This window comes from Andrena cerasifolii, chromosome 16 (assembly GCF_050908995.1).
Source record: "Andrena cerasifolii isolate SP2316 chromosome 16, iyAndCera1_principal, whole genome shotgun sequence".
Classification (NCBI taxonomy): domain Eukaryota; kingdom Metazoa; phylum Arthropoda; class Insecta; order Hymenoptera; family Andrenidae; genus Andrena; species Andrena cerasifolii.
Genome location: NC_135133.1, coordinates 3,939,943 through 3,965,853, shown reverse-complemented (window position 1 = coordinate 3,965,853; position 25,911 = coordinate 3,939,943). Strand labels below are relative to the sequence as shown.

Sequence of the window (25,911 nt, the reverse complement as noted above, 5' to 3'; positions counted from 1 at the left end):
CTATTATCTCACGCACCGTGCGCGGAAATTTCCCTCCACCCGGAAGGGTGGCACGCACAACTGCCGCGCGATTACGCAAGCGGAGCGCGCGCTCGCTGAAAGAATCGGGTAACAGTCCACGCTTTACTCCAATCGATGACAGCAACGACAGCTGAAAGTGCGCCTTGTTCCTGAAGCTCTCCCCTTTAAATATCAATCACCTCTCTCCCGCTCCGCTGCTTTCACCGGGCGCAAGCTCGCAGAAAGCCAGCTCGCATCAACGTAAATAAGCCCAGACCATTTATCAGGAGCGGGAGGCACGCGTTTCTCGGTTACCGAATATCGCCGCCCCGGAGTGCAGAATTGCGCAGGAGTTACGTAAACTCGCGGCGACCGTCCTATTTTCGAGGAACCCTTTACTTTCCCGCGGCGCGAATCAACCTGCCTCTCAGATGGGCCGAGGGATCCCGCGGCGGCGAGGACGTTTCCACTTGCATAAATAACGAAGGGTAATGCGGTTTTAATGTAACGTGTCGCCGCGGCGGTTGCGCAATCGAAAGGCTGGAATCGTTTCCAGGAGCCCCGCTCGTCGGGCGATTAAGCGGAGCGTGCAGGCGACGACGACACAAAAGGCCTGGCCGCTGACGCAATCGGCCGGCCGATCGAGAGCGCGATCGTGCCCTGAAAAATAGATCAAAGTCACGCGAGCGAGGGACCGGAGCCGCTCCGCCTTCCAAATCGCCACCGGCGACCTTCGCGGCCGAACGAAAGTGCCCGTCCGGCTCCGATCCGCACGCGCATCCGCTTTCGATTCGCGGCGAGAAATTTTAACGCGCAACCACCGGCCGCTCATTACCATATCGTTATTGACGCACGTCACCGGCGTTACCGCGTCTTAATTGGAGCCGCGCGCGCGTTATTACGCCGCCGTTACGACACCGCGACAATGCCTGGGAGTAAAAGCGCCGAGAGCAGCGGCGGGAATTGGGGCTGCCCTCGTTAGCAATGGGAAGCGTATCGATCCGCGATTCTCTTGTACATTCCGGCGAGTTTCAAAGAGAAACCGATGTCCCCTTATCTCTAGCTTCGCAACTATTCAGAATTAATATACCAAATTTCTTTTGGACGAAAATGAAAATTACTTCTTAATATAATTCAAATTAATTTTTTATTTCGATAGCTTATATTCAAATTTAATCGGAGGCTTGACAACTCGTACAGATTACGTCGCATTTTATTGCAGTCCACCCGTGGTTAATCTGCGCGACTAAATGAAAAAGGGAAAGGGAATGTCCTGCAAGACCTCGGGATATCGAGCAGGGCGAGGAACCCAGACCTAACCCACGGAGGGTTCGCCAGTTGCAGCGCGCTGAATCCCGCGTCGGATTAAAAGATTCTCGAGCGCGCTGGGTGGAACTTGCCGAGCGGTGGAGGAATGAAACTGGATATTTTCGCGGTGGGCACCTCGTCCCTGAAAAGGGGGCTACTCGGTGGTGTGCAGCGATACGTTAGTGTCGAAGGTCCGGCGCAGCGATTTCACTTTCACGAGAGCTGTGTCCGGGGTCAGCGGCGGCAGAATTCGGCGATCGCCGATTGGAATGGTTCTCGGGGTCCAGGGAAAGGCTGGAAACGCGCGTCTCAAGGCTGCGCTACCTGGACAGGCGTTACCCGCTGCTTATCTGTCCGTTCACTCGCGGAACTCAAGGGACATTGCCGCGATACTCTGGGAGCGACCATCATCCGACCACCGTTTCGAGGCTCATGGCAAAGCATGCTCGTTGCCTGGCCGTTGCGCGACCGTTCCGCGGCTGCAGGCTCGGTGGACTCGCGGCTCCGTTGCGCCTGATCCGCGCAACCATATGGTAAGCGCGTTCGCCGCTCGACAGGCTCGTAATCTTGCCCACGTTAGGATGCTCGTTAGAATAACGATGCGATTGTTTCCGATTTTAATAAGCGCCCGGAGATCGGCGTCGATTTCATGGAATTTCTCAAGGAGAGCGTCGAGGGAATTTCCGCGGCGTTTGCCTGTTCCCAGATGCGGAGGAGCGGAGCGACCTTTCGTCCCTGATGCACGTACTCGCTAGGATGGCGGGCTAACGATGGGACAGATCGTAGATCCACGCTGTGATACGGTTTTGAAGATGATGCGAGTAATTAGGCGACAGATGGCAGGCTCGAGGCGTCGCGCAATATGCCACGGTGATTTCTGCGCTCTTAACAGACACCCTAGCGCAATTTGCGTCCCGTGCGTGACCCCCGTCTTTAAAAAATCATGATTTCAGCTAAATGCTGGATATGCACTTTCTTTCGCTCCACATAATTCTCGTATCGCACGCGCGTGAATTTATTTGTTGTTCCGGTATGTACACAGGGTGTCCTAGAATGTTTGCCACCTTTTTCCTTAAGGGGGTATACCCGTTTGAACCCTCGGAAATTGTGTACGTTTTGTGGATTTTTTTACAGGTCAACGGATCGATGAAGATTTCCCGTTTTTTTACTATGTTTACGTAGTATTATGAACTGTTTAAAAAAAAAGTTTCAGTTAAAAAAATATTGGTTTTCGGAAGTTATGCGTATATATATATCTGAGAGTCTTTCGATTTTAGACGGATAAACGGTGGGCCTGAAAACAGCTGTATGTCGTGTCTGAAATCAGAAACAATCAAGTCTTCTTATAATGTATGTCAATAGCTATCGTACAACGCGGCCGATTTTGAAAATTTTGGAAAATGAAGAAATGGTGAGAGATTAAAGGTAAAGTTACATTTTTCTAAGAGAAAAGGCTACCTTTTTTCTTTATAAATAATAAACGGGGAATCCAAATTTTTATTAAAAAAAGCCCTCGTTGGACGATGTGGAATCTTATTAAGATCCTGCATGTAAAATTGGAAGTGAATTGGTTGAACGTAGCGCGAGGTTTTAGGCCCACCGTTTAGCCGTCTAAGATCGAGAGACTTTGGGACATGTATCCGTAACTTCCGAAAAACAATAGTTTTTTAACTGAAACTTTTTTTATAAGTAGTTCATAATACTATGTAAACATAGTTAAAAAACGGGAAATCTGCATCAAACCGTTGACTTGTAAAAAAATCCACAAAATGTACACATTTTCCGAGGCTTCATACCCTCTTAAGGGGTCAGTCCACTGCGAAGGCGTGAAAAATTGTCACTTTTTAGGATTTATTTTTTAGTAAACGCAACGTCCAACGTAAATAATACCTTAACCTATTAATACAATATCCTGAAACTTTCAGAAAGATCTATCAAATACTTTCTTTAAAAAAAATTCCCGAACAGTGCCTCGATTTTCATTTAGTCACACCAGGCTCCCCCTTAAATCCGCCAGTGCCTCTAATTTTCAAACTTGTATCTGGGCAGTGCTTGCATATCGGAGAAGGTTGAATCCGTCTGGAAACGAGTCTCAAGGCTGCATAGATGCAGGAGGCGTTACCGGGCCCGAGCACCGAGCTGATATTCCACGCATACACCTTCACCTATGCCTATCCAACAGAGATATAGCGCCTAGATACACGAGCGGCTGGAATATATCGGCTGCGATCTCTCGCTGCGCCGTTCCTCACGCCCGTATACCCCAGCCTCTGTGTCAAGATACCTCGCCGACTCCTGTTACATGTTTATACAGGATGATCCAGCGAGAACCGCCTGGACATACTGGTAACCGCACCACTCAACGGCCACCACTCCATAAGCCGCGCTTACGAAACGGGGCGACAGCCTCGCAGCAGAGGCAAAGGAAAGTTTATCGAGCGGGTGCGGGCACTGCTTCGATTTTCAGCGGCGAGGAGGATAAAGAAGCGAATCTCCGTCGGTCTGCCGTCCATCGCGAAGCTATCCGTCAGGTGTTAACGGCCCAGAAGCTCGGACCAGGAAAGGAACGCGATACCCTCGCCTGAAAGCTGGCGCGCTCGCGCCAGCGGAAAAAGGAGCACGGCGATTGTGGTTTACGAGTTGGAATCGCCGCGGCGGGGCCTCTATTCGCGCGGAGCGCGCTAAAAAGCCGCGGACACTTTCCCGGGTAGAACCGGTCACCAGTTCGCTCGACTGCCCGCTCGCAGGCCATGTACATAAGCGCGTGGTATATACGCGTGCGATTCGCGACTAGGCGGCTGGTTTTTATCGGTTCTGCGCGTTTCCACGAGCCTGTGTCTCGCGGGGCGGCGCGCGATTTGCGGACAGCCAGCCGCGGGGAATCAGCCGAGTTTAAAGCTTCTACCTCGCCGGTGGTACGCGCGCCGAGTGGCGGTCCCGAGAGGCGCGCATCAGCATCCGTCCCGCGTCTCGTCTCGCAGATACGTCCTGCCGATACCGATGACGGGAGGGTCAGCCCGCGCAGCTTTCCAGAGCCCGAGGAATCGCCTGGAGATCGTATATCGCGCGCGTCCCGCCTTATACGCTCCGTCGGCCAGTCCCGATCTGCGCGAGTTTTGCCGCGTTGCGACACATTTCTCGCGAAAGTCGTCCTTCCAGCGCGGCGAGCCGGCCGCTGATATGCAAAAGGGGATCGTGACCTGTCACGGCGGTCCCTTTGTAATGGACGCGAGGATAATTTAAACTATCGTTTTTACGAATAATACTTGTAAAGATATTTATTCAGTTTAAAGTAAGAATATTGGAGATTCAACTTTTTAACTTGACTTACGGTGGCTTTTGATCACTGGTGGATTTTGGAATGGTAATTCTGTAGGATAAGGGACTCTGATGGGTTTTATAGGTTTCTGAATGTAAGAGAGGGGTGACGGGATAGGGCAGAATTGCAGGAATTTGGATAGGTGACGCATTGGATAAGAGAACGATGGGTAGCAGGGATGACGCAGTATTTACATTTACGCAGCATTTGGGTAATTAGTGTGAATCATATTAGCAGAGAAAGTTGGAGAAAAACGATAAGAAAGGGTGTCAGGTCATTACATCTGGAGTTCAAAATCGCGCCTTTGAAAAGACGGAGGGGGTGATTATTATTAGTAAATATTAGTCAAAGATTAAAAAACTAATTTTTTATTATATATTCGTGACCAGTACACCGTTGGCTTTAAGATTAATAATAGAAAATAAGATTAAACATAAAAGTGTTTCTTATGCAAACAAAAAAACAAAAAGTGAGAAATATTTGGTTTTGGCCCCGAAACTTGGGGCGAATCGGATAACCCATAAATTTCTGAAAAAGAACTGAAATTTTCGTAACAAAATCTTTAGGATCAACTTAAACAAATCTAATTTAATGACAGTGAAGTCAAGTGACACTATTCTCGTGGCATCACTCTTCTCAGATAATCTTCTGAAAGTGGACGAATTAATTTTTCACCAGAATAAATACAATGCCATTTTCTTAAGACCATTAATTTATTTATTTTTTCGTCAATTCTCTAAATTTAATTTTTATCACAGATTCCTTTATTTTTTTTGACACCATGATCCCTGATTTCTCTTTTTTTATGTACGTACTAATCATCTGTATATAAACAATTATCATATTTATAATCATAAAAATACTCAAATGAAAATAAAGAGCGATCCGATTCACCCCAAATAACGTGATCCGATTAGCCTCATATATAACTATTTCAAAGGGTGTAGATTACATAAACATATTATGGTATAATAGTCTAAAATACATGGAATACTAAACTTGGACATCGTGCAAACTAATAACAATAAACACATTGGAATTTTCAAGCTTACTCTTTATTTTAAATACGAAATTGCAGATTACGTAGGTTAGATTCGGACCAGAATTGTAACGTTCGCACGCGTCCATGTCACTGAAAACGTATGCCAGCTCTAAACAATGATTTAAAACAATTAACGGGCTTTTGCGGTAGGTGCGGAGGATAGAGACGAGGTACTGCGAACGACCGGAATGCTCATTTCTGTCGCGATGTAAGAAATATGGACTAAATTCTTATTTTGATCCGATTCGACCCTGTCTACCCTATTTACATTTACGCAGCATTTGAGTAATTAGTGTGAATCATATTTGCAGAGAAAGTCGCAGAAAAACGATAAGAAAGGGTCGGCACATTACACCTTCCCGAGACGGGAGCACCTCGGGGACCGCTCTGTTCGTCGAGGATCCCGGGCCGATGTTAAAAGCTCGACGCTCGGTAACGATCGGCGGCTCTAACGCGTGCGCCGCGTTTCACTTTCCCTCCGGACGAAATCGCTCGGATCTGTAACGGGGCGCGGAGCAACGAGATCGCGGGTAGAGGAGATTTATATACCCCGTCGTACGTGTTGTAGTGATACGTCCGATAAAGCGTACGCATAATCGTAATTACTTTCTCCGTGGATCGTGAGCGGAAGTGGATCTCGAGCGTGCTCCGAAGCTCGTTGCTATGCGTCGCGCGATGGAAAACCGCTCGGTGCCGTTTCCTCGTTTCGGCGCGCGCGTTAGGCCGCGGCTCGTAACGCAAATTACTGCCGCGTAATCTCGTTCAAGTGGAGCTCCTTCAATCTCCACCAATTCTCGCCTCGGGTGAACACGCTTCGAGCTGGCAACGCCGATTCTACGTGAAAGAGCAGTTGAGAAAATGAGTTAAGGGGTCATGCTTAGTCAGGAGGCCGAAAGAAAGGGTGGTCTTTGGAAATTTTTTACTCAAAAGCTGTGACATATTTCTCAGAAAATCTTTTTTCCTTTTAAGGACTGCATCTAGTACCGTGCATTGTAATTTTTTTATTTAAAAATATTTATCAATAACTGAGTTATTGTCTATTACTAGAAGGTTCTCTAAAAAAAGGCTTCTGCGGTGACTAAAATATGATCTAAAATAAAAAATTCAAAGGAATTTACTTATTATATAATATTATCTAGTATTTGAACGAAGGATTTTCTATCCGATGCTTAGTTTTCTTTTAATCGACGAAAATCAGGCAAGATTTATGATCAAAATTGAAACTTTTACTTTAAACATCAGCCATTTTTTCCCAAATCAATATCTCGAAAAATCCTTTTATTAAATATTTTTTAGTTTCCTCGTATACGTCCCGAGATAGTCTTATATAGAACTTAAACATTTTTGGTTTTTTGTTCTAGGCGAAGAATTGAAGGAGAAATCGTTCCGGCCGCGGAACACTGTTATTCAGAGGTAGCTTCTTTCGTTGAGCTGTGGCGCCGCCATTCTGTATTAAAAAATTGTTTAAAAAATTGTGATCACACTCCAAGGTATGTACAATAAAGGCCTCCGGACAAATTATGAACTCCGTTCACCATACTCGCTTAAAAAATTCTCAAAATCAGGCTGCTTTCCGGGGCTCCAGAGTGGCATTACCCCTTTTAACCCTCGGCCAGGCGCTGCAATGAGAGGTACAAAAGCAGGCGAATGGTGAACTCAGTTCATCAGTTGAAAATAATCATTTTACCCCCTCATATATTACACTTCAGAAACGGTTTCTCTGTTGACAGTGGTAGCTTAAATTAAACGCGATGGGAAACTATTATCAATTTATCCAAAAATGCAGTAAATCTATTTAAAAACACAAAAATAGTATATGTAAAACATTTTTACCATCAAAAATGAAAATCAACTGGCACGAGCATCATAGGGTTCTTGAAACACACCACAATCCCGCGGAGAGAATGTTTGTCTCACCTAATGAAGGAAATACGCCGACCGGTGAGCGGAGTTCACAAAGCGCGCCTGCTCGAGGGTTAAGTAGAGTACAAGAGGTGGCTATTATCAGTTCTGCAATTAGAAGCGGCCGTTGCGGATTAGTACCAAGCGAAGAGGAAGGGCCACTGTCGATTGGAGAACACAGAAAACTGACGGGGACCGAGACCGTGCTTAATTCGCCTTTCTATCCAGTGGAAGGTCCGCCGCGCGTGTTAACAGGACGGTTACGTGCCACGCGTGTTTCTTAATGCTGTATACGGTTACCGTCGGATTTCCGTGGGAGTGCGCGGGATCGGTCCCACGGATCGATCAAGGTTTTACGTTACCGATCGCGGCCACCGCGAGAAAGGAGCCGGCCCTCCCTTCCCTCCCTCCCACGTTTCGCACCTCTCTCGCTGCCTCCCCCATCCTGCGCATTGTACTTCGGCGATCGCCACTGATAACATCTACCGGCTCGCCAAGTCTATCAGCGTACGTCGCTGCTTTGTTTCCCGTAATCGGTTTGCGCAACATTCGTGGGTAGCTGAGCCAGGCGACTGTCTCCTTGGGCGGCGGGGTGTTTCCTCCCTACCCCTTTTCTCTCTCCGCTGGACTGATCAAGATTTACTGTGGGACACTCATTGATACCTCGTAGCCGCGTACGCGCGCGTCGCCTACCATGATGCAAGTCCCTTTCGGTGACCCTCGAACGCGGATCTCCGGCTCGAGCCTTTCCCAAAAGACGAAGAAGAATGCGGCCCGTTCCGGGGCACCGAATTTGGAGTGGTTCCTGCAAGACTACGCCCATCGGACAACCGACAGGCTGTTCCTCTGCCAGCGCACAGTAGAGCTGTCTAGAAATCGGACAGCCCGGGAGATCCTATCTGCTCGTTGCTCGATCTAAAAATTGTTGCCCGAGGGTGGCCGGAAATAAGAGACCGGTCCCTCGGTTTCGTAAACGAAGGTCGAATTCCCGAGTAATTCTTGGCTCCGTTTTACCTGCCGGCGTTCGTTCAGCACAGTGATTTATCGAGGTCGTCAACGTCGCCCGGAAATTTGCATCGCCTTCGGGACCTCGAAGGTCCTGCGTATATTCATCCCCCACCCCCCTGCCCGCGGCGCTCTGCGAGTATAACCCGCGACCCATCCGTCTCCTAGCAAGTGGCCAACGACCGGCTTGGACGTTATTAATCAATTAGCCGCAGAAAATGTGGTCCGCGAAAAAAAGAACGGGAATAATTTACGATAAAGTGGCACGATAGCGCTGTAACACCGGTTACGAGCCTCGGCGGGCGTTTTTCATCCGATCGGCCTGTAAATCCTGTCTGGCGGCGTAGTTTCCCCCGATAAATAACGGATTATTCAAATAACTTTCGCTACCGAACGGAATTCCGCGGCGCCGCTGCCGTGGGCCGGCGAAAAAACTGGCCACCGGGCGGCCGAGCACAGTAAAAGAGCGGGCAGATTCGCGAACGCCCGCTGGGCCCAGCTGTCCAGCGGACGCGGGGCGGTTGCGAAATCCCGCGTGAGCGCGGCCAAGTGATCGACAGGACGTTCGCACGCGTTATCAGGCCGGAACGGCTCGCGGGAACGACAAAGGAAACCGCGCAAGGACGTCGGCGAACTCCGGGTTCGAGATATTTTTAGGCGGCTCCGTGATCCCCGGGGCACGTAGCTGGCGCGCGACGTCCACCCTTTCTCTCTCAGCTGTTTACGAGGACGAGCAGGGAGCGGGGCGAGACGTCGGCCTTGAAGGCGCAGACTCCGCTGTTTTTCCATGGTCAGAAAATAGCGCGAAAGAAAGGAACGCGACGGTGGTTGACGCCTCGACGGAGGCACGTATAGTGACTTAGGTGTGAGGTCACTCAGTGGGGTCTTAATCGATACCCTGCTGGGTACTGACCGCCAAATGGGCCCCCTACTCCCTTTTGCAGGACTGTGTTTAGGGAAGATCAGGACAAAACCGCGATCCTAAAGGGTAAAATCTCCAAAATTATCTGAAGCATGCAGTGATTTTAGTTTAAAATAAGTTGTTAATGTAAAATAATTTATATTACAACTGTTCTAATGCTGTACATATAGCTTACTACAATGGATTTGTATTTAATATGTGCTGACAATGAGACAATTTTTAATAGCCAGTAGCTAAGCTCTTAAGGGAGGTTCTGGTCTAGAGCCCCAAAAAATAGGTGATATTTAGGAATTAATTAAAGGAAAACTACTGTATATAATTTAATGGGACTTGTCGCATTGTATTAAGGATGTCTTAGATTATAGAAATATATTTTTTGTTTTATAATTAATCATTGCAGACAGCCTTGGGGAGTCGTTAAAGTCAAGGCGTCAAAAAATTGATCCAAATCGGTGGGACCTCTATCCCCAAAAGTTATTATCCGATTCGATTGAAACCTTGTTTATTTTGAAGATTATTTATTTGGCTAGGGGGACCTAAAAAGAAATTACAAAAATTACAATTTTTTAGAAAATAACGACACTTGAAGTGTGAAATCACTTTTCCCTGTATTTTTCGTCCTTTCATCGCCTTTGAAAATTATAAATTTTCAACTTTTTGTATTTTTTTAGCCCCCCCCCCTCTCCTAGCCAAAAGAATAATCTTCACAATAAAAAAAGTTTCAGTCGAATCGGATAATAACTTTTGAAGATACAGGTCCCACCGTTTTGAGAACACTGTTTCGAGAAAAACGCATTTGAAGTTTTACGTGAGTGCCGAGTGGCCGAGTGTTACCCATGCATTTTCCGCGACTCAAATGCCTATAACTTCGGGAATTTTACGAATTTCAACAAATCCTTTTAAACACGTTTCCCTAAAAGGTTGAACATTCTCAAAATGAAATAAAAAAAATCGACATTTAGACCAGAACCTCCCCTTAATTGATGTCTTTTAATAATGATAATCAATTTCTTCTTTATTTTATTAAAATCGAAATTGTAACACTTGATCTTTAGGGCCCCGGTTTTGTCCTGGTCTTCCCCAAACACAGTCCTGCAAGAGGTCACGTTTAGCGGCCCATACCCAGCAGGATATCGGTTAAGACCCCGGGGAGTGGCCTCGCACCTAAGTCACTATAGCTCGTAGAGGCACTATAGGTGAACCGTCGCCGTGGGTCCTGGGGACTTTGGCGAACGCCTCGAAACGGGCAGCGTCTCCTTTACATGGGTCTCCTGCTCGAAGAAGAACCGGCTGCGTTTATAGCGGAACGGCAAGCTTCCCGTGGATTCGGAAATCGCAGGAATGTGGGCGGCAACGGGACGCGCGAGGGTACGCGCACCCGGTATTCCCGAGGTAGCACGCGAACGGTGACGAAGCAACGGGGTCCGGCAAATTTATAGCGGCGCCATCCCAGGCGATTAGAATGCCTCGATACCGGCCCGATCTCCAGCTAGAGCCACCGCGTCCACGTTTGGCGGTTGTTTTTAGGACGACAGCCGGGAAAAACAACGTTTGCCACTCGGTGTGTATCCTGGCGATCTTTAGTTTCCGTGAAGAAGAGGCGGGTCGAGAGGAGAAAATAAACGCGAAGCGCAATCGCAGCCGTGTCGGCTATCTCGGCTGGGAATCGCGTTGGATTCTTTTTTTTTTCGCGGATTCCTTAATTAATTAGACCATGCAACGCGAGCGAGCCGACTCGCTGATCACACGCTGTCTGCGATGAAACTTTTGTCTGCGCGACGAAAGTGATCCCACAACCGAACGGACGGACGCCTGTACGGGACCATTGCGTCCTGTGGATTAGATTAGACTCGTTCAGCCTCCGGAGAAAGGAAAGGGAAAAGGAAACGCGATCGTTGGAAAGGTGCGAATCCACGACGATGACGCAAATCTCAAAGACAACTGAATTGTAATTAATGGGGATAGTCGCGAGAGATGTGAGTTTTTGAAAATATATCTTGAAGCTTGTCTCGCGGGAGTCTTGTTGTATTAGTATAATAATTTGGACAATGATAAAATAATTAAATGACTGGCTTACGAGCCATCGTGGATTTGCACCTTAAGGGCACCATCCGGAGATTTTCATGAATTAAATAAAAAGAAACTGAACGATATTCAGTAAATATGCTTTTTGGATTTTACTACTTCATATTTGAAGAATAAACGAAAAAATTATTGTTTGGGTTTTAGCAATTTCTGCCTTAGATATACAGCATTCATTGTACCACTGTAGAAATTAGAGCTCTCGACGGGCGCCACTGTAAAAAGCTTAATTATGGACCGATTTCGAAAACTCTTACGGCATTCTGTTCGTAATTAGACTCGCTATCGCCTTATCCGCAAAGAGCAATTTTGGATCGCCCATTTTTTTTTTATGGACAGATTTATGCGTAGGAAAACTGCTTTTTGTAACACTGTGTTTAAACGTGTGCTAAAAATCGCTGGTTTGTTTTTTGCAATGAAGACGGATAAAGGCGATAACCATTAATATATATTTTAAGAATATTTTTAGTTTTTTTACTTCAGACGATCCTATCACGAGTTCTGGTGGCGCCCGGCAAGAGCTCTAATTTCTACAGTGGTTCAGTGAATGCTGTATATCTAATGCAAAAATTGATAAAATTCAAACAATAATTTTTTTGTTTGCTCTGCAAATATGTAGTAATAATGTCCAAAAAGCGTTTTCTCTTTATGTTGTTCAGTTTCTTTTTGTTTAATTCATGAAAATCACGTATTTTTCAAACGTTTTGACCGGAGTCTACATTAAGGGTTAATGCTACTGTAGAGGCTGGAAACGCAGCCTGATTTTGAGATTTTTTATGCGAGTATAGTGAATGGAACACAAAATCTGTCCGAATGACTTTATTGTACATATCTTGAAGTATGATCAAAATTATTTTTTAATTTTTTTAATACAAAATGGCGACGCGACAGGGCAACATAAGAAGCTTCTTCTGGAAAGCAGTGTTCCGCGGCCGGAAAGATTTCTCCTTCAATATTTGACTTAGAACAAAAAACCGATTTTTATTTAGTTCTGTATAAGATTATCTCGGGAAGTACGCGAGGAAATTAAAAAGTACTAATTTTTGTACGAATGGTGCGGGATTGAACAAAACGTTCCAACAATTTCGAGGTTGTGGCAGTTCAATCACGCACCATTCGTACAAAAATTGGTATTTTCTAATTTCCTTGTGTACTTGCCGAGATAATCTTATATAGAACTAAACAAATTTCGGTTTTTTGTTCTAAGTCAAAAATTGAAGGAGTAATCTTTCCGGCCGCGGAACACTGTTTTTCAGAAGAAGCATCTTTCGTTGCCCTGTCGCGCCGCCATTTTGTGTTAAAATTTTTTTTAAAAAATCGAGATCGTACTTCAAGGTGTGTGCAATAAAGGCCTTCGAACAAGTTTTGTATTCTATTCGCTATACTCGCATAAAAAAATCCGAAAATCAGGCTGCCTTTCCGATCTCTACAGTGGCATTACCCCTTTTAATTTACAAGGAGCGATGGCAATTTATTCTATATCGCTATCGAGTCGTCAAAGTTCATCTCGTTTTAGTGTCCTTAGGAGCTCCGACGACCTACGGTCCTCTTCCTCCCGCCCGAAGTTTCCACACGACCTTCTTTCTGCAAGCAAGCGCGCGGATTGCACGTTTCCGCGGAGAAATGCTATTACTGGATGACTCGATTGTTTCAATAACGCGGTGTCGCTCCGAAGATTGCCGGTTGTGTAATAGGGCATCGAGTGACAGTCGGTGATTATCCGTTCTTTACCTGTAACGCGAATCGTCCGCGCGGCGTGCGCGTAATTACGGGGCCACTAGGAGTTAAACCGTAAGATCGCGACTGCATTTCCTACGTGCTCGAGCCGGCTCCCTCGAACCCCAGCCGACGTTTCATAGAGCTGCTCCCAACGACTGCGCGGTTACGCAATTTCATTAATACAGAGGCTCGGAGTAACGGGGCTATTACTACTCGAATTAAAACGCCCGTCCCGCGAGGAATCCACGGCGACGGAGATTCTATAATAATCGAATCCCTCCTGCGCACTCCTCTGCTCTCTGTCGCAAGATGTCCCTCCCAAGCCACTAATTTTAGGAGACGCGCGGATCGCGAAGCAACCCGCGCGTGATAACAGAAAAACGCTGGAATTCTGGCTTCCCATCGGGCCGAAAATACACCGAGCGGAGTTTCCCACGACGGTGCGCGTAATCGGGCATCCATCGCGGTGGTGTTCTCGCTATCGTTGGGACTTTGGCGCTCGTTCACGTGCGAAAGTGCCACGATTTCCCCGCTGCTGGCTCTCCAGCCTCTTCTGCGTCCTCGGACACCGAGAGAGAAACTCCGTCTCTCGGCTATTTCCAGGACACGCGTCGCGAGCTCTGCATCAATCAAGCGTCGCATTCGCGAGCGCGCCCCCGCTCGCCACGCGCGCGTCCGGTTCATCTAGCCGTTATTATGGTAACGAATTACACGAGCAGATCCCATTGTTCCCCGACGCGTTATTAATCCAGTTTTCGTCGAGGACGACGAGCTACCTCCTCGTAACGGGCCGAAGCAATTACACATTCTGGGTTTCGTCAGGCATCGACGTTACGGAAGGTGAAACCGTCCACGTAATGGTCCTAGAACACGTTCCTTCGTCGTGGCCACGTGTATTCATTTCCACGAGCTGCCCGGGATAATTGCGTTAATGGGTCGGCCTGGGTAATTGCACAAGGATGAGGCGAAACGCGGAATGCTCCCAACCGCCGCGTTTCGATTTCGTCGCCGGGACGACGTGGCGCTCGCTCTCGGGACGGTGAAAACAAGACAGAAGCGGCCAGGATGCGTCCGCGAGTGGACGAAAGAGAAGGTGAAACAACCTCGTTTCTCTCGATGTGTTTCGAGGGCAAGCGAACGCATTGCCCATATTTAAACGCCTCTCGTGACGTTCGGTATCGGGCCAAGTTGCCTGTGTGCTCGAGGTATCGTCTACTGTAGGAAATCGGTGACAGAGCGGACGAGAGCTGGCGCTTTGGCTGACCGTGAAAGCGGCGGGATTCATTATGTACGCGGCGCTTTAATTGCGATGGATGAGAAGAGAGAGAGAGAAGGGAGAGGCAGATTGATGGAAAGTGATTGTGGGCCAATGCCCGGATTTTGTAACAGAAAATCATCTTTGTCCCGTTGCCAGATGATATGTAATGAATCTGGAATTTTGTGTGCCAGACACCTGTGGAATTTCCAATGACAATCACAGGAGCTGTTGCATCCTTTCTGTAGAAGAAAAATCGAACCTCGGGTAATGGGATTTGAACCCACGGATCCGCGGGGGTCCCCTGCGTTACTGGGCAGCCGCGTTACCGATTCACCCAACGCCAACGCCGTGAGATTATTCTTTTCTGAATGTACTTAAAGGAGCGCCATATATGTGCCAATCGTACTATAGGCGGTTCCCAAGTCCCGAATGCCTACATTTCACACCCCCATCAACGGGATCAGTGGAAAGATGAATGAAAAGCGCGACAGAAACCCTGCTTCTTATATCCCCACGTTTTCCCAGCCCGCTTGCCTCGGTGCGCCAAACCTGTTTATTTGGATACTTGCACTAGTTGACCCACTGCCCTATTTTTCTCACTCGCCCTACGTGCGTGGTCAGCGAAACCGAGAAGTGGGTCAGCTCGGTGGGGCGTAAACATAAACACGCCTCGGGCGTCGGGACAAGGCCGGCGAAAAAAAACGTGGGAAAATTAACACTCGAGGCTTTAGGGAGGCTCGTAAGCAGTCCCTGTCTCCATCTTCCCATTGAATAATGCGCGTAGCCTTAATTCCTTACGCGCTGACAATTTGAACGCCCGTCGGCGTACGCCACGTGCGGGACTCCTACGGCTGCATCTCTTAACCATAGTCACCGAACGCCCATCGGCGTTCCCCGCGTGACTACGTCACCGACTCAATTCGACTGCCTTAAGAGCTTCAGTTTAAGGTGAACGTGCGCCAGCGCAGAGACTAGCCCCTTAAATTGCTCCGCAGGGAGGGTAAGAGTCGCGCAGGGGCGTACATGCTCGCCATTCGCAGAGAAAAGGTTAAACAACGCCCCGAATGAGAAACAATGGCAAATAACCGACTATGAAATCGCGCGTGGCTATCTCGCTGGAGCATTACGCCACTCTGGTCGATTTCGAGATAACGCTCGCAGACTGCTGCCCCGTCGATGCTGGATATCCTGCTCGCGACGTAGGCAGACAATCGTCCGGTGTTAAATCATATCGGACAAGCTTCGACATCCCTGGCGGCGCACGAGCGCGTGGGCGTCGCTTCCGGCGGGAAAAATGCCTGACCTACGGCACCGGCCTCCCTTTTAACGAGCCGCTAACTCATCCCTCTCCTCTCGGTTTATTTATAGCGAGCGCTCCTCCAACCCCCTCGCCAAAATAAAAACACTTCTACCCAGCTCTCGAAGGACGAGAGCGAAACTTCCACAGTGTGCGTTCAAAACGACTCACGCTCGCCAAAGTTTCACAGGCGCCTCTCCACTAGAGTGACCCTTACTTATACGCGTCGAAATTTTTGTTTGTATTTCTTTGCTCGCACCCCCTAGAGCCATTTGATAAAACAATAGTCCCTGAAAAAGTTTATTGTAATCGGACAACAGGAAAGAGTGCCGACCAGGCCTTAAAGTTTAGAATTCATCAATAGTTTGAATTCGAAGAATTTCTCAAAAACGGTAAGACCTATCGAAATTTCGTTCAAATAATATTTAAAGAGCATTCAATTTCCTACAATTACTGTGTATATAATTCTTTCCTGCTTCTAACCAGTTTTTAAATAATAGCGTTTGAATATAGAGAGGTCGGCGTATAGACAACACGTCACCCCGTACAGGTGGGACGCGCGACGTACTACATTCAAACGCTATTATCTAAAAACTGTTTGGAGACACGAAAAACTTATATACACAGTAATTGTAGAAAATTGAATGCTCTTTAAATATTATTTGAACAAATTTTCGATAGCTCTTACCATTTTCGAGAAATTCTTCGAATTCAAACCATTGATGAATTCTAAACTGTAAGGCCTGGTGGGCACCCTTGGCTGTTGTACGATTGCAATAATCTTTTCCAGCGACGATTTTTTTACGAAATGCAACCATATTAGGGGGTGAGAGCAAAAGAAATCGCGGGTTGAAAATAAGGGCCGCCCTACTCTCCGCTCGTGCACAATTGCACCTTGTTCGTCGGGGAACAGAGGCTGCCTTGTTTGGAGAGGCGACAGCGAGAGAATGGCGCACTGACGCGATGACAAGGAATCCTGGACGCCTGACATGTGATAATCGACTACGGCGAAGGGTCCGCGCGCGCAGATGGTCGGGCTATAAGAACGTTGTAAACGGAGGATCGCGAGGTGCTTATTCCTCCTGGCAACGAGGTCCGCGTCAAGTTCAAGTGAGAGTAACGCGGCTTGTGCACACAAGTGCGCGTCAGAAATGGCCATTCTGGTTACCGTAAGTATGATAGCCGTCCAAATATGGATCCACGGTGCCCGATCGATCGCTGTTAAAACCGATAGCCGCTCCGCGGGTTATTACCGCTCCGGACCAAGACTAACCGTTCCCTCCGCTTATTGTTCCCAGCGTTTTACGACGCGGACGCGCATTACCGCTGCGCTCGTAACCGGGTAACAGGGCTTTTACCAGGGCGGATTAGAGCCGTCCAGTGATCCTCGGCGGATGCATCCTCAAGCCCGACTTACGTAGCACAGCGCAACGTTAACCGCTCGCGCAATTAGACGAGCCGTAACGCGTTGACGATCCTCGCGGTTTAAGGGGAAGCCCTATTTAGGACGCTAGGAATAAGGTGATCTTTGGGAATTTTTTTCTAAGAAACTGTCGAGCAGATCTTTCCCAAACTTTCAGGGTATTTCAGTTCACATTCAAACAATACAAATTAATTTTTTCGTTACAAAGTGAACGGTAGAAATGGAGATATATGAAGATGAACACGTTCGTTAGGACTCGCGCGCCGGAGTTGCAAATTTGCGATTGTAACGGTGGCCGAAATTCTTCCCTGAAATAAAAAAACCAAGGTTTTTCTTATTTCTAGTATGATTACATTGTCGATGGACCTATGACTTTGATAAATAAATTGAATCGAACAAGTCTTTTTTTATAAGTTGTACGAAATATCTTGGAGCAGAATCGTAACTATTTCTTTCAAGTCCCACCAATTCCCCAACTTTTAACTTTTTCCCCGTTTGTTAGGTTCATCGACAACGTAATTGTACTAGAACTAAGAAAATCCTTGGTTTTTTCATTTCAGGGAAGAATTGGGGCCACCATTACAATCGCAAATTTGCAACTCCGGCGCGCGAGAGTCCAAACGAACGTGTTCATATATCTCCATTTCTACCGAACACTTTGTAACGAAAAAATTAATTTTTACTCTTAGAACGTCAACTATAATACCCTGAAAGTTTGGAAGAGATCCGCTCGACAGTTTCTCAGAAAAAAATTCCCAAGAACCACCTTATTCCTAGGGTCCTAAACAGGGCTGCCTCCTAGCGAAGTCGACGAGTTTCGCGAGTTGCCAGCGACGATCTTAAATTACCCAGCGTGGCGGATAGTCGGCGTTGCTGTTATTGTTGCTGCCGTGGCGGAACCAGTCGTCGGGCCGAGGATAATGGACGGTGGAGGGGCTGATATCGGTGCATTGGCCACGGTAAATTCCCCGGGTAATTGGCGAGCAGCGCGAGGCCCGCGGACATCGACGGATAACGCGGCGGAGGGAGCGTAATAGGCAACGCGCCGCGGCTCATGGCATAACCTATGTCCGCCGCGGTGAATTCCCCTGGTAATTGCGAACAACCGTGCAACGAGAGTGTGGGTGCTGATGGGATCCCCGAGGGAAGGATAATGGCCCTGGGACGCGTTCCTCCGCGACACAAAGCGGCGAGCTTGCACGGGCCTCGACCCTGCGTACGGACGCCCCGCCGCGCCCCTCGCTCCACCCGCGCTAACAGACGGAATTACAAGCGCGCGATAGCCGCGATATTGGATACCCTCGAGAGGGGGGGAAGAAGGGCTTTGATCGCTGCGAGTACTCGCGGAGAACGACCGCGCCGCGCGAGAGGCCGAGGTGTCGCGAGGCAAGTTCGTCCTGCAACGATTCCTACCTGCTTCGCGTTACGGCGAGGGTTTCCTTGGGCCTCGATAAACACGGGAAGGTACGATTGGTCGAGCGGGGCGCCGCGGGCGAATTCCTTGGATAATTGCGCGGTGGAAACGCGGCGCGGGTGCACTCGGGAGAGGATAATAGCCGCGGTACGTGTCCAGCCAGCGTTGAGTATCGTATTCCTCGGGACCGGGGCGCGCACCGGTCGAGGTATCAGTTTTAGTGCGCCGCGCGAACATAATTTAACCATCGGGCTGTCCGCGGGATAAAATATCGCCGGCTGGGTTACAGGGTAGGCTTGTGATCCGGCCGCTTAAGGGAACAGTCGCGGCGAATCGAAGTCGCGGATGCCTGCGCGGTACGGTTTAAGCGAGGGTCCTGTTGGCGGGACGATTATGCCCGATCCTTGTACCGGTCCCTTCGCCCCCAACACCGTGTTCATAATTCTCGCGGAGGGATTCCGCGGCGAGAACGATCGAGCCGGGATCCGGAGGAGGGAGCGACTTTTATTCCCTGATAATTGGAACGATTAACGAGCCGATTTCTCTTTTACTCGGAACGCCCCGTCGTCCGAAAGTCATATGAATTTTTATGAAACGCTCGATCGATCGGAGCCTGGAATCTCGCGGAACTTTTTAATTGGCGCTTTGCGATCTAGTGATACTCTTTGTGGCCGAGCGCAACGCGGAACTGAACACTTCCGAGCACTGTGTGCGGGATAAAATAGGCTCGAGATTAGAGTTGGACTTAAAAGTTAAAGAAAAATATTAAGATATACTAAAGATTAAGTTCCTTTAGATATAAAAACTGTGGATAATATATTCTTTTGTTTGGGGGTAGCTCAAGTGAGTCGATTCAATTTAAATCATTTCTGTAATAGGGTATCTAATCCTAGTTTGTAACAAAAGTTAATAAACATTAGTTAAATAAAATTTAATATAACAATTAAAAATATTTCACCATACTTTAAATCAACTTAATTAAATATATTTATTATAAATTCACCAAGTCAAAAATTAAATAGATTAATTTATAAATTTAGTTTAACCGCTGTTGCTGACACTAAAATTACCTTTATTAAAATTAATAACTAATTCAACGTGCAGTGGCCATATTTTAATTTATACTTTATATTTCATTACATTTATATTTGATAATTTTTTACATCAGGCAGTGTCTATATCCTGCTGTAAGGGTACAATCTATTAATTGTTTTACTTAATTATACGTCAGATGGGGCACAATGCTAACCCTTTTCTCTGTTTCTATTTTTGGTAAGAGGAGACACAGCGCTGTAATGGGCCGAAATATTTGGAAATTTATTACAAGCAAACTACGTAATGAATCTTTTTTAAACTTTCAGCACTTTTTATTGGATATTTAAGTTATACGAACATATTTATTTAAATTTATTCAATACAGATTTACAAGCTGTACAGGACCAGTAACTGTGCGCTGCTATAAAATCTGGTAGACAGTTTTCTGACGAAACGGTGCTTCTAAAATCAACGAACTAAAATGTTTTAGAAACTACATGCGGATGGCTATGGTACGACCGGAGATTGTTTTGACTGGTCGTTTCCTTATATTTCTTTTTCATCGAAAGAGGTTAATTTAAAACCAAATTTCACAGTTTCTTTCAGAGTTTCGCCGTTTCGTCATTTTTCAAAATTTTCAAAATCGAGACCGTCGTGCCATAGCCATGGGCATATAGTTTCTAAAACTTTGTGGTTCTTTGATTTCCGAAGAACCGTTTCGTCGAAAAGCTGTCAACCACGTCAGCGGAAATTGTTTGCAGCTCTAAGTTACTGGACCTGTACAGCTTATAAATCTGCTTTAAATAAATTTAAAAAAATATATTCGTATAACTTAAATATCCAATAAAAAGTCCTGAAAATTTAAAAAAGATTCATTACGTAGTTTACTTTTAATAAATTTCCAAAGGTACCTTTACTCTTCGAGCCATTACAGTAGTGTCCCCCTTAATAAACAAATGAATGCATTTAGAAAAATGTCATTCCCTTCCACATAATCATCACGTACGTTGAAACTATCACCATCATTAAACTACCCCTAATAGCTCAAAGTAGTGCTCATATCCTATTCGATTTTATTTTTCATAAAAAGTTGAAAAATATACTCCACCCTACTCGAGATCCTGCGTCAAAGGTCCCGGGGTACAATTAAAGGGCCTGCCCCATTCATCGCGAAGCAAACGGGTTATTCGAAAGCGTGGATCCCGCCGAAGAAGCCTTCGCCGTTTCAATGTTGCGCGATAATGGAAAACCGAGGGAATGGTAGGATATCATGCGCCGCTGAAAAATCCGACCGGTTTAAACAGATTTCCTCGAGCCGCGCCCCGTTCGCCGCCCAAACGTAATCTCGGTAATATGTATTTCTAGCCGAGTCCTTGACGGCGGGGCCCGAGATTGGGGGCGGATAAATTACGGTGCGTAAACTGCATCCTGACGGTAAATTACTCGATAGCGGCGGACGTTACCGGGCGGCGAGCGTGGCGCCTACGCGCTAAACCGCAACCACTTGCAGGATCCTGGGATGCTCGATCCCGCGGGACCCACCTCGACAATTTCACCGAGCACAATGACGATCTCTTCTACGTCCATCCCCGGCACGTCCTTGCCTCCTTAATGAGATCTTCGTTTCAATTCGTCGAGGAACTTGAGCGCGTTAATCGCTGCGGTAATGTTACTCGCCCGCTGCTCTCGCCCACGAGGCATCGAGGACACCGTAGAGGTATTCCAATTCCCCCGCGATCCACGTCGGATGAGAAGGAACGTGCGGAAGGGCCTGAAGGGATCGGGGAAATTTGAATACCCGTCGCGCGGCCACGTGGCACCGCTCAGCTGTTCCCACGGATAACATCTTCGTGGAGCTCGCGGTGCGCGCGCCTCTGCCGAGGAAAAGATGTCAAAACCACCCGTCGAAGGCCAGATATCCCACGGATCCGTTCCATTAACTCGCGTGCCGCTGCGAACGCGCGGAGAACGTCCGTGAACGGTAATCCCGGCTGTCGCGATGATCCGAGCGAGCGATGCGCGCGTACCGCGGTCGAAGGTTCCACAGGAAGCGTCGAATGGATTCCTAGGGAAAGTCTCTCGGCGTTTCGAAGGGAACGTCCTCGAAAGTAAGTGAGGCCATCGATTTCCCAAGCGGTATAAATTTAATATCGCTCTGCCTATCAAAGTTCACAGGCGGCTACGGCCGACGGCGGATGTACGCCGCGGCGATCTCGTTCCTCGTTAACCGATGGGAACGGACTTCTGATTCTATCCGCAGCCGCGCGAGCACCTCCGGCGAACGGTTTCGCAAAGGGATCGTTTTCCACGGCGAGCCTCCTCAGCCGTGTTACCGAAATCTGCTACGATGCTGCTGACGCTGCCCTTTGTCCGCAACCTCCACCATCTCGGACCGTTCCGAGTCGTTCCGTCGATCTTAATTCGCCAATGGGAGCTCCTACGATACGATCGCCGCGGCACGATCGGTTGCCAAGCTTCGCAACAGCTTTAGCGAAGATCCTGCCACGCGTCTTATTAGCATCCACGTTCCAGGGGACTCAGTTCCCGTGGAACCAGCGCAACGCACAGTGCCTATCCGAGATATAGTGACTTAGGTGCGAGGTCACTCAGTGGGGTCTTAATCGATACCCTGCTGGGTACTGAAAGCTAAACGTGCCCCTCTACTACCTCTTGCAGGACTGTGTTTAAAGAAGACCAGGACTAAGCTGGGGCCCTAACAGAAAATAAAATAGAAATTGAAGATACGGTTTATCACTATTAACCCTTAACTGGTATCCTGGGGTCGCTCGTGACCCCAAGCACGCAAAGTTCGATGTACAATTTTCGGTTGTCTAAGTTGGTAAACTGAATTTCTAATTAATTTTATAATAATAATTCAACTTTCTAAGCTTCTATTATTTTATACATTACCTAAGATGAAAATATTCATAGTGGTTGCTCTAGTGTCGACTTTACAAATTTCTGTGTCCTTTTTTATTTGGGGTCTGCCACGACCCCAAGATAACAGTTACGTTTGCCAAAAACAGTATACCAGTTAAGGGTTAAAAGACATCAATTAAGCTTTGCTACTGGCTATTAAAAATTGGCTCATATTAAATACAAATATATTTTAGTAAGGTATATGTACTGCATTAGAACAGTAGTGGAGAATTTATGAATCAGTCTAATAATTAATCAAAGCTTAATCGATGTTTTTTAATAATGATGAACCGTATCTTCAATTTCTGTTTTATTTTCTGTTAGGGCCCCCAGTTTTGTCCTGGTCTTCTCTAAATACAGTCTTGCAAGAGGTAGCAGGGGGACTCCACACCTAAGGCACTGTATAGTGCTTATCCGAGATATAGTGACTTATTTGTGAGGTCACTCAGTAGGGTCTTAATCGATACCCTGCTGGGTACGGGCCGCCAAACGTGCCCCCTACCCCCTCTTGCAGGACTGTGTTTAGGGAAGACCAGGACAAAACCGGGGTCCTAAAGGGTAAAATCTCCAAAAATTACCTGAAGCATGCAGTGATTTTAATTTAAAATAAGTTAATATAAAATAATTTACATTGCAACTGTTCTAATGCTGTGCATATACTTTACTACAATGAATTTCTATTTAATATGTGCTGACAATGAGACAATTTTTAATAGACAGTAGCAAAGCTTAATCGATGTCTTTTAACCCTTAACTGGTATCCTGGGGTCAGTCATGACCCCAAGCACGCAAGGTTCGCTGCAAAATATTTGGTCGTCTAAGTTTGTAAACTGAATTTCTAATTAATTTGATCAGAACAGTTTAACTTTCTACGTATCTATTATTTTATACATTACCTACGAACAAAATAGGTATTCATAGAGGTTCATCTAATGTCCACTTTACAAATTTCTGTGTCCTTTTTAATTTGGGGTCTGTCACGACCCCAAGATAACAGTTACGTTTGAAAAAAACAGTATACCAGTTAAGGGTTAATAATGATAATCAATTTCTTCTTTATTTTATTAAAATCGAAATTGTAACGCTTAATCTTTAGGGCCTCGGTTTTGTCCTGGTCTTCCCTAAACACAGTCCTGCGAGAGGTGACGTTTAGCGGCCCATACCCAGCAGGATATCGGTTAAGACCCCGCGGAGTGGGCTCGCACCTAAGTCACTATAGCCCGCAGAGGCACTATACCCAGCGATTTGCTAAGCCGCGGAGTAATTCACGAAAATTCGAAAACAATTTGTTCCCGCTATTACGCTCGGTCTCCGCTGATTGTTCGCTTCGACCGGGAGAAACTCTCGCAACACGGTAGCTGGCTTTCGCATGCGAAACGACCGCCTTTGCGAAACCGCCCGCCACGCTGGCCGCAAACTTTGACGGAGGCGCCTGGCTGAATCGACGGAAATTAAAAGCCACGAAATTGGATTGTACTTGTTGCTGCCGCGTCGCTACGAAATACTTAGTAAACCGAAGTTCCAGCGGGTGACCTGAATACCTGCCGACCGGAGCCAGCCGATGAAGTAATTTCGATTCCTCTGCTGGCGGAGGAAAGGGACAAAGGTACACCCACCGAACGGCTACGCGGAGGAGCGACTCCAGACGCGTTTCCTTAAAAAGTAGCGATGGATATTCAAAAGCGATAGCAGGTATTCCAAACGGGCGCAGATAAGAGCCGCTAACGAGCAGCGGATTTTTCCCAAAGCGGTCCAGACGGATTAAGCCGATCTGGCTGTTCGAGGAAGCATTTTAGAGCGTGCCGCCGTATTTGGGCCCGGTCGAGAAGGGAACCGAGCGCGAGGGGGGAAAGAAAAAGAGGTTCTCGCGCCACCCTTGGGGCACACCCTCGGGGACCAAAGGCGCTCTGCTTGATTTCCGCGTGTACCAGTTATCCAACGAGCCGATGCATTACGTAAACTGACATTTTCGCGGCTAATGCGAACGGGCGAACCAGCGAACTGGTTCGCCGCAGCTACGGAGCCTGAGCTTCGAAGCACCCGAAGGCTTCGCTTAGGTAAATTTTTATTCAACAACGATACCCAATGGACACTGTTCTACGATTTAAATATCGCGACGCTTCTTTCCTGCAAAACGGGTCGAAGTTCCGTCAAAGACGTTGCTTGTTTCTCGAAGTGCATCTTCCACATTTTCTCAAGGTTCGCTGCGCATCGGGCAAAATATCACTTGGGCATTATGTAACGCGAACTATTCGAGATATTTGAATGAAAGTTTGTCCCGCGCCGACGCGACGTTCACCGCTACGATCGGCGTTCTTCTCGACCTTCGAGAGTCGTTTAAAGCTATACGCGCGAAACGAACTCCGCGCGAGTGGAGGCTGCACGTTTGCACTGTTTGCAGTTCCAACTATGCGGCGTTAAAGGAAGATAGCGAGGATGCGACGGCTGTGGGCCCAGTGACGTAAGGGAGCCAGAATAGTATCGACGCCTCGGTTCGACTCCGGGAGCAGCCGCTGAGAAATAATACGGAGAACGCTCGGTACTCACCCACTGTGGACGCGACCGCCAGCAGGAGCAGCGCGCTGCTCAGGACGATCATGTTCGTCTCTCAGCCGTTGATCCTGGCCCACTCGAAACGACGAAGATCTCCCGGGCGAGGGTGACCTGGTGACTCGTTACTCGAACGCCGCGGAGTCCGCGCACATACGCCCAGGGCGAGAATCGAGAACGACAGCCGGGTGAAACCGAGGGGACTCGCGTGAAGGCTGCCGATTCCTCGCGACGTTGCTCCGCCGCGGCGAACAACTTCCCTTTCGACTGTTCTACGTTTTTACCGCGCCGGGTCCCTGCCGAGCGAACACTGGCGGCCTCCGGGCCGGGCTTGTTCTCGCTGGAGAATTCGGTAAAAATCCACCCCGGTGGGGGAGAGAGACCAGAGAGCGAAAGGGAGGTGGAGGCAGCAGCTTCACGATGTGGCGCCGTTCAAAGCCGCGCGAGCTCCATCGACGTCGCAGAACATATGCTACGGTCACGAGGAGAGAAAGGTGACTGGGTATACGCAAGGCGTGCTCAATACCTCCTGTCTTCTTGGCATAGTCACCTTTCTAGCAAGCCAGCAGCAACAAAGAAGAAGGGAGTGTTGTTGCGCTATACCGCGTGGCCACCACCATACCTGCTCGCGCCGATCACCAGGCCCCCACGGTGGTGGCTGCGTACCCGATGGTGGTGGTCGCGACGGTGGTGGTAGACACGGTACACCGAGCTGG

General features: G+C 47.7%; 1 protein-coding gene across 2 annotated transcripts in view; it reads right to left on the bottom strand.

Annotated features, from left to right (window-relative positions):
- Cda5 (Chitin deacetylase-like 5) overlaps window positions 1-25,758 on the bottom strand; it is a 61,373-nt gene extending 35,615 nt beyond the window's left edge. Inside the window, exon 1 of one of the 2 annotated variants that reach the window (XM_076829463.1) lies at window positions 25,193-25,758. In XM_076829463.1, the coding sequence (XP_076685578.1) occupies window positions 25,193-25,244 (52 nt within the window). In that variant the 5' untranslated portion in view covers window positions 25,245-25,758. The remainder of the gene's footprint in view (window positions 1-25,192) is intronic. The other variant, XM_076829462.1, reaches the window with a different exon arrangement.
- Between the last annotated feature and the right edge of the window lie 153 nt (window positions 25,759-25,911).